The sequence below is a fragment of the Sturnira hondurensis genome, unplaced genomic scaffold (assembly GCF_014824575.4).
Source record: "Sturnira hondurensis isolate 20B ecotype Veracruz unplaced genomic scaffold, ASM1482457v3 Scaffold0010128, whole genome shotgun sequence".
NCBI classification, from domain to species: Eukaryota; Metazoa; Chordata; class Mammalia; order Chiroptera; family Phyllostomidae; genus Sturnira; species Sturnira hondurensis.
In genome coordinates this window covers 5514448-5532805 of record NW_028082759.1, presented here as the reverse complement: position 1 = coordinate 5532805, position 18358 = coordinate 5514448, and the positions used below count along the sequence as shown (strand labels likewise).

The 18358-nt window shown below is 36.3% G+C and overlaps 1 protein-coding gene across 4 annotated transcripts in view; it reads left to right on the top strand.

Moving 5' to 3' along the window:
• Positions 1-18358, top strand: part of FSTL5 (follistatin like 5) — a 558399-nt gene that overhangs the window by 406836 nt on the left and 133205 nt on the right. For all 4 annotated transcript variants that reach the window (XM_037058318.1, XM_037058317.1, XM_037058316.1 and 1 more), the window contains exon 8: positions 16359-16479. In XM_037058318.1, the coding sequence (XP_036914213.1) occupies positions 16359-16479 (121 nt within the window). The remainder of the gene's footprint in view (positions 1-16358; positions 16480-18358) is intronic.

Sequence of the window (18358 nt, the reverse complement as noted above, 5' to 3'; positions counted from 1 at the left end):
AATAAATATTTTAAACATGACCTTCAGACTTAATAGTATTTTCTACACTTCATACAATTATACTCTTAGTTTATACAACAAGCATGTTCCCAAAAAGTCACATGTGAAACAAAACTTATAATTTATAATTTAAAAGATTCTGGAGAAATGTGCTAGTTTAAGGAAATCTCAGATGAATATTTTTGAAGTATAAATAAAACTGTTTGTATATGGATTTACTTATATGTTTTCTTCAAGTGGATAACATGTGAAGGAGTTACCAGGGGTTTTGTCTTCGTGGCCCCTGTTTTCTTATTCCCTGTTCTCACTCTGCTCCCCTGTGCCCTCCGCTTGGCACTTCTGTTCAAGGAAGTGAACATCGCTGTCTGCTGAGCTCCCGTGTGATTAGGCCTTCATGTTAGACCCTGCATTAATAAATTATAGCATATTAGTCCCAGTTTCCAGAAAATTATGCGATTATATTTGGGGTCCAAAAGATATAGTTCCCCCTGGGTTGGTTAAAATATTTATTACTACCTTATTTAGCTCCAAGCTTGTTTGAATTTTAGTAGTTAAGGTATAATTATTAGAGTATTTAAAACTATAATAAGAAAACAATGACAGTAAATCTTCATGTTACAACTGTAGTGTTGAAGGCGTTCTTGTAAGTAAGTTTTACAGATTAAATCATTCCACCCTGTAGCATGGTTGTTACCACTAACATTCCCATTTTATAGATGACAATTCTGAGATGGGAAGAGTTATATGACTTGCCTTCATCACATAATTCTTGTTTCTGTTATAGATCCTACTTCAGTACCTTGCCCTACATCTTCCAATCCCTAACCACTGTGCTAACTAGGTTCTCAGTTCACAAGCAGGAATTCCTTCNATGACAGTAAATCTTCATGTTACAACTGCAGTGTTGAAGGCGTTCCTGTAAGTAAGTTTTACAGATTAAATCATTCCACCCTGTAGCATGGTTGTTACCACTAACATTCCCATTTTATAGATGACAATTCTGAGATGGGAAGAGTTATATGACTTGCCTTCATCACATAATTCTTGTTTCTGTTATAGATCCTACTTCAGTACCTTGCCCTACATCTTCCAATCCCTAACCACTGTGCTAACTAGGTTCTCAGTTCACAAGCAGGAATTCCTTCTGATGTGCCATTGACCTTGCATGCCCTCATTGAGGTAAAGCTCTAAAAAGGTACTATGTCTTCCAGACGTGTAATTCCTAAGTGAACTATACTCTTCCCCCATCTCATTTGCTGGTGCTTCACTGGTGCTGAGAAATGGAAGACCACTTTCCTTTCCACTTCCTCCAGGACCAAGCAATCCAGCCATCCACATGCCAAGCCAAGAACCTCCAAGGGATCCCCCTTCTCACCCATTGTCCCACCCACAGCTGGGGAGCGGGAGCTCCTCATTACCACATTTCTCCTTTGTCCCCACTTTGTCAGCTGCATCCCCAAACCCCCCCCACATTGTCTATCAAACCAGGCCTATGGCACGGTCACTCACATTGTCACTTCTGGCTTGCTCCTTTTACTGTACCTATTGAGCTTCCAGCATCAGGCACCTGGCGGTAGCTGAGCACCTTCTAAAAATGGCCGGAGTCAATTAATCAAGGATGGCTCAGGTGCCGGGCTCTGCCACTTAGCAGCAGGTTCGGCTCTCTGAGCCTGTTTTCTCACCTGTAAATTGGAGGTCATTTGTTCCCCACCGGCATACATGGGCAGGTGATGCGTACCAGTACCCGGCATCCTGGGCATGCGGTCCCTTCCTCTTCTGTTCAAACCTGACTTTCCTGCAGCAGGTTTAAGTGCCTGTATCTCATCCCATCAGCCGTCCCACCTCATTGGCCCTGGGGACATCTAGGAGGACATATGTACCTNTGTCACTTCTGGCGTGCTCCTTTTACTGTACCTATTGAGCTTCCAACATCAGGCACCTGGCGGTAGCTGAGCACCTTCTAAAAATGGCCGGAGTCAATTAGTCAAGGATGGCTCAGGTGCCGGGCTCTGCCACTTAGAGCAGGTTCGGCTCTCTGAGCCTGTTTTCTCACCTGTAAATTGGAGGTCATTTGTTCCCCACCGGCACACATGGGCAGGTGATGCGTACCAGTACCCGGCATCCTGGGCATGCGGTCCCTTCCTCTTCTGTTCAAACCTGACTTTCCTGCAGCAGGTTTAAGTGCCTGTATCTCATCCCATCAGCCATCCCACCTCATTGGCCCTGGGGACATCTAGGAGGACATATGTACCTCCTAGTGTTTAAGTGCCGTATCTACTACCCTGGCTACACACAACTTACTGTGGGCACAGGACCCCCAAGAGTCCTGGATACCCCTCCTCTCTTCCCTCAGAACCCTCTACAGACTCTGGCCTCACAATTCAGTCTGGGATATTTCTCCTGCTATTTCACCATTGGCTAAAATCCCACCACACTGGCATCACACCTTCTCCAGTCTGCACCTTGAACACCCCCCACCATCCACTCTGAGTCCTCACTTGGAGCATCATTATCTCTTTTGATCTCACAGTTGAGGGCATTTATCTATATTTTCCTTCCAGGACAAACACGTGGTCCTTAGCTAGAAGATTTGTCTTAACAGCTATTATATAGTCCATGCCTGGCAGAGGTTTGAAAAAGCACAAATATCTGAATGTTCTTGATAGAGTATTAACATTTAAATTACAAACAACTTAACACGATGAATGAAATAATGGACTGCCTTGGGAAGTCACAGTTGTGTTTTGTCATCTCTTGACTTCCCATGCCCTCATCTTGGACATGTTATTCAGATCTACATCAGTTCATCCCTTCATGGAATAAGCATGCTGCATTACCTGACAAGTAATTCTCTATCTTCCTTTTATAATCTTAAATTTTAATTACGCTGCCTAGTTTGTCTTCTGAATAAGAAGAGGGGCTGAAAATATACAATGTAGATATAGTCTGTTTTTCATTACACTAACACCTGAAATTACCAGACGGAAATTATGGCACATAAATATTTCACAAAAAACTTCACCCCCCCAGCCCAATATAAACGAAATAAATTGCAGAGGAGATTACTTAATATTTACTAATTCCATATAATCTTATGTGAGCAAGCTGCTTCATTATTTTGAGAAAGAAATTTGTGACAGAACTTTCAATTCCAACTCCTTGTTATTTGATTGCTAATTTAGGTTTCCACAGGAGACACAAAGTGTTGTCCCTACTGAAAAAGTCCTCCTCACTCTCTTGTTTAAAGCAGTCTTGCACTAGATTTTGGAAACCTGAATTGTATTTATTGACCTCAGTCATGTCTCAAATTTAAAGCAAAATTGGGCTATAACAGGAACAGAATCGGTTTTCTTCTGAGGCTAGCGGCACATGTGGAGAATGAAAAAGGGTTATGACTGATTTTCGATGTTATACATGATGTAGACCTCTAAGTCATCTTTATCACTGCTGCAAGCATCAGAGCGCTTTCAAGTGCTAGAAATACAGCCTAAAAGAAGGGAAGCCCACATTCAATATTTTTAAAACCCCATATTGTTATCCATGTTTTATTAGCAAGAAGAGTATTGATAAACCAGAACACTTTCTCATTCGTTTAATATTTAGTGGGCTCAAACGTATCTATTGAAATTTAAAAAGTCTGACACACACACACACATATACACACACACACACACATATCACCTTGAACACCACCCATATAGATATGGGTGCTCTGAAAAAAATGATTAAAATGACTATTTCAACATATAAAATACAAGGTTTGCCTTAATATGAAAGAGAGCACCAGGAAACAGTTTCCCATCAGTCTCCCATATTTTGCAGAGTTTGTGAGCAGAGGCAGTTTTTGTTCTGGGTTGTATTTGGGAGAAAAGTTGTGGCTACAATGTCTTAAAATAGAAAGAGTGCCTCCCAGTAAAATAGAGTTCAGGTGTGTGTGCTGTCTACAGCTTTCACCCAGCCCCCCTGCATGACTCCCATGAGGCTTAGGGGACAAGGGGCACCGACACAGGAGCTCATGCTGCCTGCTGTACCGCGGCTAATAAAGACTTTGTCTCTGATCCAGGAATCTCATGTCTTCTGACAGCCTCTGCAAAACTTACTTATTAGCCTGTAAGTACGAAGATCTATCAAGTAACCCACAGTTCTTGATAGATGCACTGAATTTCATTCAGCAAATTAACCACTTGATATATCAAGGTTGAATTTAATTTTGATAACTGTCTTTAAATAATTTTTGCTGTCTAATCAATGAAATAAACAATTTAAGTGTGGAAGTGGATTTGTAGGTTTTAAAACGAGAATGCTACAGCATAACATTATATGATATGTCAAATAAACAAAAACTTCCAGAGAATTTCTTTTCATGTTTCAACAAATGCCTGTACTGTTTTCAATCCACAGTTGTGAGTCATTGTACGACATGTTTTTTCAACTATAAATGTTAACGTAAGCTGCGAAGTATATTTAAGGAATATGTACTACTACTGCTTACCGAGACATTATAATATATTCGCTCCAGAGACCTATTATATTATGATTTCAAAATCATGGTCATGACTCTTTATCACTTTTTATGAATTTAGAAATGGGTAGAAAATTTCCAAAGTATAAAATACAGACTATTTCCAGTTACTCTTTTCTTTCCTATTTATGTCTGAATAGGAAACTATTATCTGAACAATAAAGCTACCTGAGCCTGGGTAGCCCAAAGAAAAAAGATCCTTGGCAAGACAACCCTTCGGAAGAAAGGCACGAATATCCAGTTTCACTTACAAAAGAACTTCAGAACATCTCAGATTTACCAACTACATGAAAAGTATGTGGTTGTTGATGTTGAGATGACTTCAGAAGTAATTATAAAATTTTGGTCTTTATGACTTCCACAAATTTACTCTTATTTGGAAATCTGCAATGCGTGCACAATTAGATGTTCCAACATACAAAATATTAAGTCTTTATCATTAAGGAAATTACATCTCACATTCTATTGTAATTCACAAAGTGCTTTCAAAAACATCACTTTATTTTCTCCTTACATCTACTTGTGAGGTAAAGCAAATGTTTTTATTTCCATCTTGTACATATTTGGAAACTGCAGCTTAAAAAGAAGCTACAACTTTCTCAAGTGTTTTGAAACCTATTGTTGACAAAGTGGGGTTTCAATGCAAGTCTCTTCTTCAAACACTTGATGACCTAAATAAATAGTTGGATATGCAGTGTTGTAAATGTAACAAGAGCAACAATGAGGCTTCTCTGAGAAGCACAGGTATGATAGAAAAAGTAATATGCGATGTAGATGTATAATATCATCCAACATAGCTGAAGGAGACAGAAAGAATAAGTAGAAAGAAAAATAAACATTTAAAGATAATAAATAATAAGCATCTTATGAACACTGGAAATATTTATTGTTCTCTATAGGCATGTGTTCGATTTGCTAGTTGAAAATTATTTAAGATTAGTAGCAGAATAAAAATAACCTGGCTTTATTCAATGCCAATGATATATTTTCCTTTGTAATTAGTTAAGAGGAAATCACCCCTTCCCATGGAGCATCTGAAAAGATGCCTATGCAGCCCTTGCTTGGGGTTCCCGGTGGCCGGCAAAAAGGGGGCACCTTCTTTTTTCACCATCTTCTGAAAAAATAAATTGGACTAGAGAAGGTTTTTAGTGGTTTTCATTTTTACCATTTATAGTTGATCTTATCTCAGAAACAGCATAGATGTAAAATAGACTCATCCTTTTGGGACACAATGCATGTTTTAGCTATGATGCACGCAAGTAGTAGAACGATACTCCCATTCTCTTCCGACATACATGATGGCTGGGCCAATGAAGGTGCATCATCTAACTGTGTACTGAAGGCAAATTCCTAAAACTTTTCATATGAACTAAATCTCTTGACTAATCATCAAGTTACGGATTCTTTCCCCAAGTTTTCAGAATGGTTCAGCACAGAGGGCTGTTGAGTGTTGTGCTTCTATTCATCTTTTTATTGCCTAATTGACAGAACCATCGGGCATATCACATTGTTTTATAGCAACTTGTGGGTCAGTGCACACTGAGTGAAGCAGTCAGCATGTCTACATTTATTAAACTGTTACATTTTTGTTAAGAAAAATCTTTCGAATGATTTTAAAACAGTTTATTTAACCCTTGCAATATCTCCTTAACAAGGAAATCAGATCACTGATTGAATAACTATTATACGTTGAACTATTATTTTTCAATCAAGTATATGATTTGGTGGACTCAACACTCATAGATTTTATATTTAAACATTTGACTCTTTCAAGTCACCCTAAACATTTATGGTTTACAATATTCTGTATTTTGATTGTAGTGCAATTTAGATTCACAATCTCTCATTGCTGGCAGGAAGAAAATTGTTCTCTAACTATTGAGAAAACCATGTGACCAGCTTATATAAGAATCTCAGTGTGGTTTCTTTAGCTCTCAATTCAGTTTGCCTATGCAGTAACTTCAGTGAAGTGTTGTGAACATTATTTCTTAAGAAAACAAAACAAAGCAAAATAATTGTTTTATCCACTCATCTACTGAAGGACACTTGGGCTGTTTCCATATCTTGGTGATTGTAAGTAATGCTGCAATGAACATAGAGGTGGTTATGTTCTTTCGAATTAGTGGACTGGGTTTCTTTAGAAATATTCCCAGAAGTGGGATGGCTGGGTCAAAAGGCAGATCCATTCCTAATTTTTTGACGTATTTCTGTACTGCTTCCCACAGTGGCTGTGCCAGTCTGCATTCCCACCAACCGGGCACTAGTGTACTACGATTCTCTTTTCTCCATATCCTCACCAGCATCTGTTGTTTGTCGATTTATTGATGATAGCCTTTCTAACAGGTGTGACACCATATCTCATCGTGGTTTTAATTTGCATCGCTCTGATGACTAGTGACATTGAGCTTCTTTTCATATGTCAATTGACCATCTGTATGTCCTCTTTGGAGGAGTGTCTATCCAGGTCTTTTGTCCATTTTTTCATGGGATTGTTTGTTTTTTGGTGTTGAGTTTTGTAAGTTCTTTATTAATGTTGGGTATTGGCTCCTGAATGATGTACTTGCCTTCCTCGGGGTCCCAAAGCTCTTCTAACTCCAGACTGATCATTCATGGAAGTAACAAGGGGTAGATTTTTGCACAATATTATTTGCTGAATTAATGCATACATTTTAAAATATCTATCAATGGATATTAAACTCAACTAAACATTAAATTCAACCCAAAGAGATAATGAAAAGATAATTGTCAAAATTACATTGAAAGTAAGAAACAAATACTATTGGAAAAAATGATCAGAAATTAATATCATTTAAATTCAAATGCCAAAGGATGATTAGTTTTATCATCTCAATATATCAGCATCAGAATGATTATTTTCTTTTAAACTTATATTTGTTATATATACATGCTCATGTAATTAATTAAGTAATTGATCGATTGATTGACAAATTGATTTTTGCAATAAGGCTATAGATGTCTGAGTGATTCAAATTCTCTTAGCAGGCAAAGTGTACTTTATGCTGGAGAATTGACATTGAAACTTTACTTCTCTGACTTTTATTGACCTCTGTGATAAAACATTCACTCCTGTAAATTACACCCAATTTTTTCAAGTATTTGATATCTCTACTCTGATTATTCCTGTTATCAAAAATCAAGGAAACATCCTGTTTTTTAAAAGATGATGATGTATTTTTCCCTGACAGTCTGACGTTTCTCCTTATCTTTTGTCTTCAGCAGTATGAACACATTTCTAAAATGATTTTTAATTTGTTACTTTTGGAAAAGTCTTCACGACACATTTGCAAATATTTTTCTCTCCATTCTTCCATTTTTATTCCTTCTAGGAGTCTAATTGCATTAAAATGTTTTAAATGAATGAATTTGGCCTACATACCTTGGATTCTGCTTTTTTTCCCCACTAATTTCAACTTTGTATTTCCATTTAAGTTATATCTATTGACCTATATTCTAGGTCACTGAGTCTATCCTTGCATGTACCAAGCCTACTGATGCTAAAGGCATTCCTCTTCTCTGTTACTATGGGTGTGTTTAAATTTATTTCTAGCATGTCCTTTGACACCTTCTTATTGTTTCTGTTTCTCTGCTGAAATTACCCATCTATTCATGAATGTCTTCAAGTTTTTTCACTAGATCCTGGGACATGTTAATTACAGTTATTTTAAATCTCCTGTATGCCTTTTCTACCAACAGATTTATATTCGGGATTAGTTCTATTGATTGTTTTGTCTCTCAACAGCAGATTGTTATCCCTATCATTTTGTGCGTCACATAATTTTTAGTTGAAGTCTATACTTTCTATGTAGGATAGTAGAGAATGCGGTAAATAGTGTTTAAGCCTGAAAATAGGCATGCCCCTTTTTCTGCTAAGCCTTTATTGAGGGGTTGTGCTGTTTCAGTTTTGTTAGTTGCTGTGATTACCGTCAATGCACCACCAACTTCGAATTCCTCCAGCGACACCTTGTGGTTAGAGTTGCAGGTAGATTCTTGTTTGTGCTTGGTGCACCCTCCACTGTAGGTAGGCTTTCCCTGTGAGCCTGTTCCTCAGAGTGTCTGTCTCCCCCCGCTCTTGTCTTCCACTCCTGGCAGTGGGCTGTTGCTGGCTTCCTGGTGCTTGTTAGCCAGGGTGATGAGGAGCAAGGGAGCATCCCACCTTTTCCTCATTGGCCTCGGCTTCAGACAATTCATGTATCTCAGTTTTTCGAGCTGAGCTTTCTCAGTGATCCTCCCTTCCTCCAGTGGTAAAGGACCTGTGATTTTGTGGAACTGGAGGGGGGTTTCTTGCCTCCTTATCCCAACCCGCATGAGTTTTCATCCACACAGAGTAACAGAATTGGCTGCCTTTCGTAAGCAGTGTAAGAGGTTATTTCACCCGAGAGAAGAGTCCAGGTAAGAATTGGTTTTTGTTTGGACTTCAGCAGCAGCCTTCAACAAGGGAACTACACTGCGGGGGACGCTCCCTCTGACCTCTCCTCTCCCAGTCTTTCTCCTGAGCAAACGTTGAAACGAGGTCCCTGGAGAAGAGGCCCCACGACTCTATACGCTCACACCTGTACATGTTCAGCTTTTACCAATTTGTTATAAAGTTCATTGATTTTACTTTATATGTGTTTGTGTGGCAGCCTAGTTTGTTTACCGTGCACCAATATTACTGAGCGCTTGCCTGGGTTACTTGCTGGCCTGTGTCTTTCTGGAGGCCGCTCCACCTGTCCTCAGACTTTACATCACTCAGTTGCCCTTTGAAGCCAGCACTCAGATGGGTTCGAGCTCAGTGTGATTTTGCAGGTTGCCCACCTGTTGTTTGGGTAGCTGTGACACTCTTTCTATCAATCTATCCTGAAATGGAGCCAGAATTCTGTAATACACATCAATTCGCTGATTATATGTTATCAGGTTTCGAGGTAACTTTGGGTATTATGTAATTAATGCTTTTGATGAAACCATGCCCTGGATGGTGTGGCTCAGTCGATGGAGAGCTGCTGGCCTGTAAACTAAAGTGTCGCTGGTTCGAGTTCTGGTGAGGGCACATTCCTGGGTTGCAGGCTGGGTCCCCTCTGAGGAGTGTGTGAAAGGTAACCACACATTGATGGTTACCTTTCTCTCCTTCTCTTTCTCCCTCCCTTCCCTTTTCTCTGAAAATAAATCTCAAAACATTTTTTGATGAAACTAAAATAAGGATTCTCTTTCAAAAACGCCAAAATATAATTCAATATCTAAATGGTATTTTTTTCATTAAATTTTTTAAAAGTGCAATTCTAGTATTTAGAGTAATAACAAAGTGACTTGGGACTTTCTACATATACTCAAAAGCTGTGTACTTTGACATACATGATTTAAAGGCTAGTATGATTTTTAATTAGTTTTTATATTTCAGTATTATAAACCCCAAGGGTATGTGTAAGTACAATTTAGAGTAAGATAATGCACTAATAACTGTAGACTCAGTAACTTTTAACACCATAGCATTGACCAAAATAAACTGAAGTTTCTTGTAGGCTTCTCTTTATTATACCCTCCTTCTTCTTTAGACATGATTCTACCATAATTTATATATTTACCATTTTTTGCTGTTTTTTGTTTTTATCATAAATTTGTGTAATGTACATATACTTAAAACCTATAGTTTTTCTTCTGTTTTTTAACTTTCTATAAATTGAGTCATATGATATATATATACATATATATATATATATATACACATACACATGTATGTATAAGTAAATGTTCTTGGCATTGTGTTTGCGGATTCATTCTTGTTGATATCAGTACACAAAGTATGGGCTTTCAGAAGATGGGCTCTAGAGCCAGATGGCCTAGTTTTTAGTGTTGGATCATTAACTAAATAGCTTCTATTCATAAGTTAATCAACCTCTCTCATTTCTGTTTCTTTGTTTCTAAAACATGGTATTTTCAAAATATAAGGAATTAATATAGTCAGGAGTGATTCAAGGTGACATGGATCTCAAAATTTTGAAAGCACCTACACTTTGAACATGTTATATTTAAGAAATAGTCACACATCATAAATAACAAATAGATTAAAAAATTGGATATTTGTTACAATAAGAAATCACAGAAAGTTGTAAATATAGTTGTAAATATTATACAAATACAAGACCATATGTGTGTGTGTGTGTGTGTGTGTGTGTGTACACAGATACACATTGCGGGGCTGCTTTCAGATGTTAAGGAGCTTTGCAACTTAAACTTTATCCACTTCGTGGCAAATCTGATTCTGTGCATGTGTAAAATACTTTGAATACCAGTCTGTTATTTTAATGATTGATTAAATATCAAGTTTATAGACCAGTGTGAAACTTCCACAGGTTTTGGAAAATCACATAAACGTGGAAAATAGTACTTATGTCAATTTCAATACGCAGATGTTTGCTTCAATTACTTTTATTTCTATTTTATGGAAATATATTTTTGCACATCAAAACTAAGAAAAAAGCTTCACAATGATGTTACAAATGAAGAACATAGTAGTGTGTTTAAAATTAGAAAGGAAATTAATGCCAGTGAATAACAAAACAATGTACACCACATGGAAAACCTCATTTAAAGTATAGTAATAAGGGTACCATAGAACTTAGAACTACAAGGAAGACCATAGTGTGAAATAGGAAAGAAAACATAAATTTAAAATTTACCATTTCTAAGGGACAGGACTTATGTTTCAGAGTAGCACAAATGCTTGGGGTTAAACAGAGGCCTGAGCTCCACTATGGTTTAGTATAATCATAATTGAAGTTCAGTGCCTTGTATGGGCTGATTGATCAGTGATCCTCATGTATTGGTCATTAAATGTTTTCATTATTACTCTTATATAATTCATTAGAATCAATAATAGCTATAACATTTTCAAAACTTTAGAAATGTGCTACAGATTTTTTTCTTCACAGTTCCTCCTTGAACTACCTTGAAAATAATATAAGCAATCAACTCAACTAAATAAATGGTTTTAAGTTTTTCTATCGACTTTCCAGACATCAGTGCCTTGAGGCAATTTTTAATGGTGTAGGAGCTCATAAAGATTTAATTGGGAAAGAAATATTTATGGAGTGTTTATTGGCAGCGAGGTTGTAAAGGTGTTATGGGAGTTCAGTGTAAGTGTAAAGTTTTGTCCTGAATTCAGGAGGGTCTGCTGTAGAGTAGCATAAACAACAGAAATGTATTCTCATAGTTTTAAGGCTGAGAATTCCAAGATCAAGATGCCATCGCATTAATGTTCTGGTGAGAGTCCTCTTCTTGGTTCATAGTCGGTGCCTCCTCCCTGTGTTCTCAGATGGTGAAAGGGCACCCTTGCCCTTTGGGGTCTGTGGGGTCTCACTTAAAAAAGCACTAATCTCATTTAGGAAGGCTCCATCCCCACGACCTAGTCACCCCCCACAAGCTCCTAATACCATCAAATTGGGCGTTAGGGTTTCAACTAATGATTTGGGGGAGGAAACACAATCAGACCTTAACAGGTGGTGACTTCAAATTTAATATAAGCACACTTCAATTTTCTTATAAATAAAATGGGACTAATAGTAGTGCATTTTGAAAAGGTTGTTTAAAAGGATGAGCTCTGATAATTTATTTAGATTATTTACCATAGTGCTTGGCATATTTAAATGCTCAATAAATATTTATTGAGTTTTATTTTAAGTAGTGAAAAGATCTCCGTGCTTTATTCAAAGTGCTGAGGGAATATTAGTCTTCCTTATTCAGAAAAGCTGCACGAAAAGGTGATTATAAAGTTGCGTATTGAGAGAAATTGAGCTGGAAGGTATTGCTTTCATTTAGAATAAAGAGAAAAACATTAATAAAGATACGCAGATTAGAAGAGGTCATGCTCATATGGGAATTTAGAGAATATTCTAAATAAAACAGATTTCATGTTGCAGAATAACACAGATAGCAGTGAAATACTTTAAATAAGTAGTCTCAAGGTCATGTTCTAGGATGATTTTCACATCATTGGGTGAAGAAATCTATATTATAATAAATAAGGAAAAACTGTGTTTGTAGGTGGCTATATAGAGCAACACATATTTATTTCAGATTTTTTGAAGATTTAAAAAGGATTTCCTGAAAATCTACTTTAAAAGACCTCCTTCCAGTTTGGCATAGGTGAATATGAACATAACTGCAGATGTCAGATATACTTTGGGTTTGTACAATTATTTCCAACTGCACTTGTCCAGTGAAGGGATTCATCTCTGTTCTGACCATGGTTTGCTCTGCCTGCAAGGAGTGTTCCTTGTATGTGCACGCCCTGTGTGCTAGTCTACCTTACGCACACTGGATGTCTTGCTTTGTATCTTAGGTAATCAGTAATCATTTAGGGCTCCTCATGTTTCTTAAAATATTTTAACTGTAACCTTTTGGAATTAATTTTTTACAGGAGTTTCGCTTTCCAACATTGTACCCTACCCATGTCACCTCTTTGCCTTAGTGTTAACCTGAGATGGCTTAGACCTTTCTGTTTGGTTATTTCCATTCTCTAACCTAAGTGGGTGGCCTTATAAGCAATTTTCTTAATGGCAGCCTGCGGTAATGCGGGTAGTTTTGTCTCATGTTTGTACCGCACAGCTTCTGTGCTGGGGGTCAAGCTCCAAACCCTCTCCTGTTGTGCAGGCCCTGAAGTTCTCCCTGTAACTCCAGGAAGGGTTCCGCCGGTTGCTGTAGAAATGGGTATGATTAATCTTACATAAAGTGATGTTGAGGAATTTTATTGTATTTGATAGTTATTAAGTAAATATTAGTCTTCACTAAATAATAAGATGGTCACGGTATATTTCTCCTTCCCTCTAACCCTTGGGCTCCCTGTTGTCCTCTCCACCTTCACTGTCCCCTTCTTCCTTCTCCTCTTCTTCCTCTCCTTTTCCTTCTTGTGTTTTGTTCTCCTTCTGTTTCTCTTCCTCCTCTCATTCCATATTGTGTTCTTATTCTTCTTTCCTCCCTTCCCTCTCCTTTCTTTCTCTCCTCTGTCTCTGTCAACCGAGAGAACATTTTTGCCATTTTTTCTCTCAGATTTAAAAGCCCCATAGTAATTTTCTTGATTGCAATCAATCTATAGTGAAAATCAGTTAGAGGAAAGCTATTTTTAACAGAAATGTACTTGATATGAATATGTTTAAATTTGAAACACATAAGCTATACTTACGTGAATATTGGTAAGTCACTGGGTACTATCATATTTTGAAAATACAAACATAAAAAAACCACAAATGGGGTGAAAAAGTTTTCATGACCAAATGGTGCTGAAATAATTAGAAGAAAAGGAATGCTCACTTCATAAATATATATGTATATATTTATTAATAAATAAATAAATATAAATAAATATATTAATAAATATAAATATATTTATTTATATTTATTAATAAATAAATATATATATTTAAAGGAAGGTTTAAAGGATTAGATATAACTTTTACAAACATGAGAAAATGAGAAGGCAATATTGGAGAATATTTATATTAAATCAATGAAAAGGAGCTTTCTAATTATAAAGATGGTATAAGAATAAAAAAATATATATGTCCAAAGCAAAAATATCCCACACAAAGTTAAAAGAGGAGAAGTACACTTAAAAATTTAGGAATCTACATGAAAAATAGTAGACTCAAAATTTAAAAGTTGGAAAAGGAAATAAACAGTTCTTAGAGGGTAAATATTAGTAGTTACCAGAATATGAAAAAAATGCTTTCAATAATACTAATAAAGGGTATTGAAAATTTTCTAATTACATCTTAAGAAGAGTGTTTGTAACAGCAGCCTCATAGTCATCTTTGTTCTCTGCTACTGAGGATAGGAAGAGATAGAGTCAATAAATTAATATTTTAAAATGCTTTTGTTATTAGATCCTAGGAGATTCATCCAATTTTCTTCCTTTTCCACATGTACTTTCACTATATTTCTAGTCTCTTTTCTTCAGACCTTCTAGTGTATTTGACCTATTTTGTCTTGGGCATTTTGTCTTGACTTTCTTCTTTGTTCCCTTTTTCGGTTTTTCCTTCTAGTCCAGCCTGTGATTGAGAAGGAGGGCAGCATGGTGTAGGGGCTAGAGCACAGGCTTGGGGTAAGCCTACTTGCTATCTCATTGTGGTTTTTATTTGCATTTCCCTAATGGCTGGTGATGCCGAACATCTTTTTATGTGCTTGTATTGCCCACTGCAAATCTTTTTTGGAGAGATATCTATTCAAATCCTTTAGCCATTGTTTGAATTGGATTATCTGTGGTTTTATTGTTCAGTTGCATGGTTCATTATATATTCTGCATGCGAGAAATGATTTGCAGATATTTTTCCTATTCTGTATGGTGAAATTTTTTTTCATTTTCTTGATTGTGTCCTTTGTGGAACAAAGGTTTCTAATTTTGGTGAAGTATAATTTATCTATTTTTCTTTAGTTTGCTACACATGGTCACTGAAATCTTTGCTTAGTTGTCTTGTCTTAATAGTGAGTGATTAGACAGAAATGTAATGAGATACGTTGAATCAGTGAGTGCTCTGTTTCTGTTTATTGTCATGCACTGAATTCTCCTACAAGCACTTACAAACCTGCTTTAGTCTTCACCAAGGTCAGTCAGTGATGAGGGATTAGGGATTCTCTCCAAAATCCGAAAATATAAAGAAAATACATCTTTCCTAGTCATGCATACAGAACTGCACATTTGTATGGTTCTCTAGATTCCCAGGAAAATACACGTCTTTTCAAATCTCCCAATGGACATCTCATTCCTGTCTTTTCTTTTCTTCTTCTTCTTCTTCTTTTTTTTTTTTGTTGTTGTTGTGCCTCCTTTTATCCACAACTAGTAAAAACCTCCATGGCAAGAAGCTGTTAGGTCAGGCTGTTTTCCTCCCCAATAAAGTCCTTGTGGGTCCATCTGTTTACAAAGATGATATCTTGCAGGGGTTCCAAACTTCTTACCTGAGGTGTCTGCTAGGATATTATGTTACAACGCTGGTGGGTTAAGGCTTCCAAGGCAGCTGTGGAGAAATAATTGACATACAGACGTGATAGGCAGCTTTGCATGTACTGTGAAGTGATTGCTACAGTTGATAGTATGTGGATGGGTGTGAGTTTTTGCCTATTTCTAGAGTTCTGAAAAAGTTGATTTTGACAGTTTTGCCTATATATTCCTTGCCTTTATGGAAGAGAAGAATTTCTTATCTTTACTGGTCTTAGGGTGCTTTTAGGATTGGATTTTGACAAATAAGTGTGATATTTTTTTCTTTTTTCTTTTCAAAGGGGTTATGCAATCGTCCCCATAGCTTTGAATTGTTATGGTAATATTTTTCTAATGTACTGATTGTTTCTGGGTTAAAGATAGAATTCTGCTCTAGCAATATGACTATAAATTTAATGAGACCACACTGCTTTAATAAATTTTTCTGGGTAAGTATGTAATTAAAGGTCATAAAACTTGAATAACTACAAGTGTAAAAAATGTAATGAAGAGCTATTGTTTTAGCTACAAATAAGAAAAAAGTCATGGTATAGTTTTATTTAATTGAATATGTAAACCAAATTAGAAAAAAAATGTGGAAATTGAGCTAGTTTACACATCAACTCATATATTTCAAATAAATACTAAAAAGCTATGTTGTGAGTGAGATTACACTTTTTAAACAAAACACATCTTATAAAAATGATAATTACCAGCCTTGTAAATTTATAAGACTAACAATTATTATTTTGATAATTCAGAATGATACTTTATTCACTTTGCTCCTGAATATATGCTTTTAAAAACTAAATTGTTAAAAAATAGATTAAAATCCAAACAGCTTACTTTTTTCATTTTACTTTTTTCCTATAGGACTTTGGAGATGATGGGTCATTATATATTACTAAGGTTACCACAACTCACATGGGCAATTACACATGCTATGCAGATGGCTATGAACACATCTGTCAGACTCACATCTTTCAAGTGAATGGTAAGAATTTTGCTGTTGCTATAATAACTTTTTGCTTCACTAGATATTAAAAAAAATTATAGTTGACTGGAGAGACAAGGCTTTATTTTACTTTAGTTATTTTATTTTCCAGTCTTGGGAATTATTGTTAACGCAAAATACTTTTCAATTAAAAATGTTTGAGTTCAATAGATACTCTAAAGCTGTACCACTTTTCTCATCATGGATCATTGTCAAGTAACTCATTTTAATTAAAAAATTAAAGCATTGGAAATTGAAATTACTTTTAAGAATACCAACAAGTAGGCATTCATATCAATTTTAGAGACTTAAAAAAATAAACATTTAAACATTTTAATCAGATTTATTTAGCAACTCTTACTAACAATAGAGAAAACTGTTGTTTTTTTTCTTACAGCAAATTTCATGCTAATTTAATAGCTATGAACATTGGCCAAGTAAGCTGATACTGTTCTGATAATCAGAGCTTTGATTTACCTCTGATTGAATTCAAATTTTTGTTATTTCATAGAATTGATGGTATACAATTGCATGTTTGATTAATACACACTGATTCATTTTCATACTGATATATATGTTAATTTACTTTGTGATTCACAAAGAGGAGGCAGAAACTTTGTTGGCTTTCTAAAGGAACAGCCAGATGGTCAGTGTGGTTGGTATGGATTAAGAAGAGAGCAGCAGGCATGAGTTTGGAGAGGTGGCCTGGGGTCAGATCTCGCGAAGCCCTGTGGACCTAAATATTTTGATTCCCATCTGAAGTATAATGGGAAGCGATCAAAGTGTTTAGTGTGTGAAGTGGTACATTGGAATGACTGGAAGAACTTAGGTCTGTTAAAAAAGAACTATTTTAATAGTCCAAGGAAGTGATCATGGTGGCTTAAAATATAGTTTAATGGGGAAGATATAAAGAAGTGATCAGATTTGGAATGTATTTTGAAAGTAGACCTGATGGTATCACTGAACAAAGGCATGTGAGTAGGAGAGAAAGAGAGTTAAAAAAAAATAAACCCAAGGAATTTGCATGGGGATGAAACAAACATTCCTCTTTCCTCTACCCTCAAGGTTTTCCTGCCTGGTCTAATAATCAAATAGACATGAGTCAGAGTAGCAAGAAAAAATTAATAATAGATGTGTATGGGAATCTCACATATATAAGAAAGCCAGAGACTAGGTAAACAGTGAAGAGAGGTTCAGAGCTAGAAAGGAAACGTATGTGTGTCTAAGACATCCTGAGCTAAGGATAACAGAAGGTGCCTTGGGGGCTTCAAAGCTATTCAAGGATACTAAGCAGAACAAATGTTTAGTAAACAGAAGTTCGCCCTGCCCAGTAGACAGGTCAAAAGAAGTTACCTTGGATAATCTCTTAAGGGTAGGGCCTCTAATTTAAATTCTTTTAGGTAATTAAGAGAGGGGTGCAGAAGTTTCTCTTAAACATGTGGCTAAAGTTGCCTTTAGCACAGGACAATCTGCATACTGCAGAAACACATTTTGGGGTGACTTATTCTGGACCCTACAGAAGCATTTAGCTGTGATCATGATGTTAACCGCAATAGAGAAGAAGCACCTTTGGCGATTGAGTGAGATTAGTATGTTTTGCTTTGTGTGGTTTTAACAGTTTAACTTCAATACTGTTATCCAGATGGCAATCAACTATGCAAGTTAATACATAAGTCTGGATTTCGGAAGAGAGTGACAGGCTAAAGCTGTATATTTAGATAATATCAAAGTGCATAGACTTTATTTAAAGCCACAAATGTGAGCTTGAAGAGGCCACCTTAGGAATGAATATAGATGGATATGAAGTTTGAACCTGGGAGCCAAAGTTAACAAGTGGAGAAAAGAAGACTTAGAATGAGCACTCTGTGATGGGAAATAG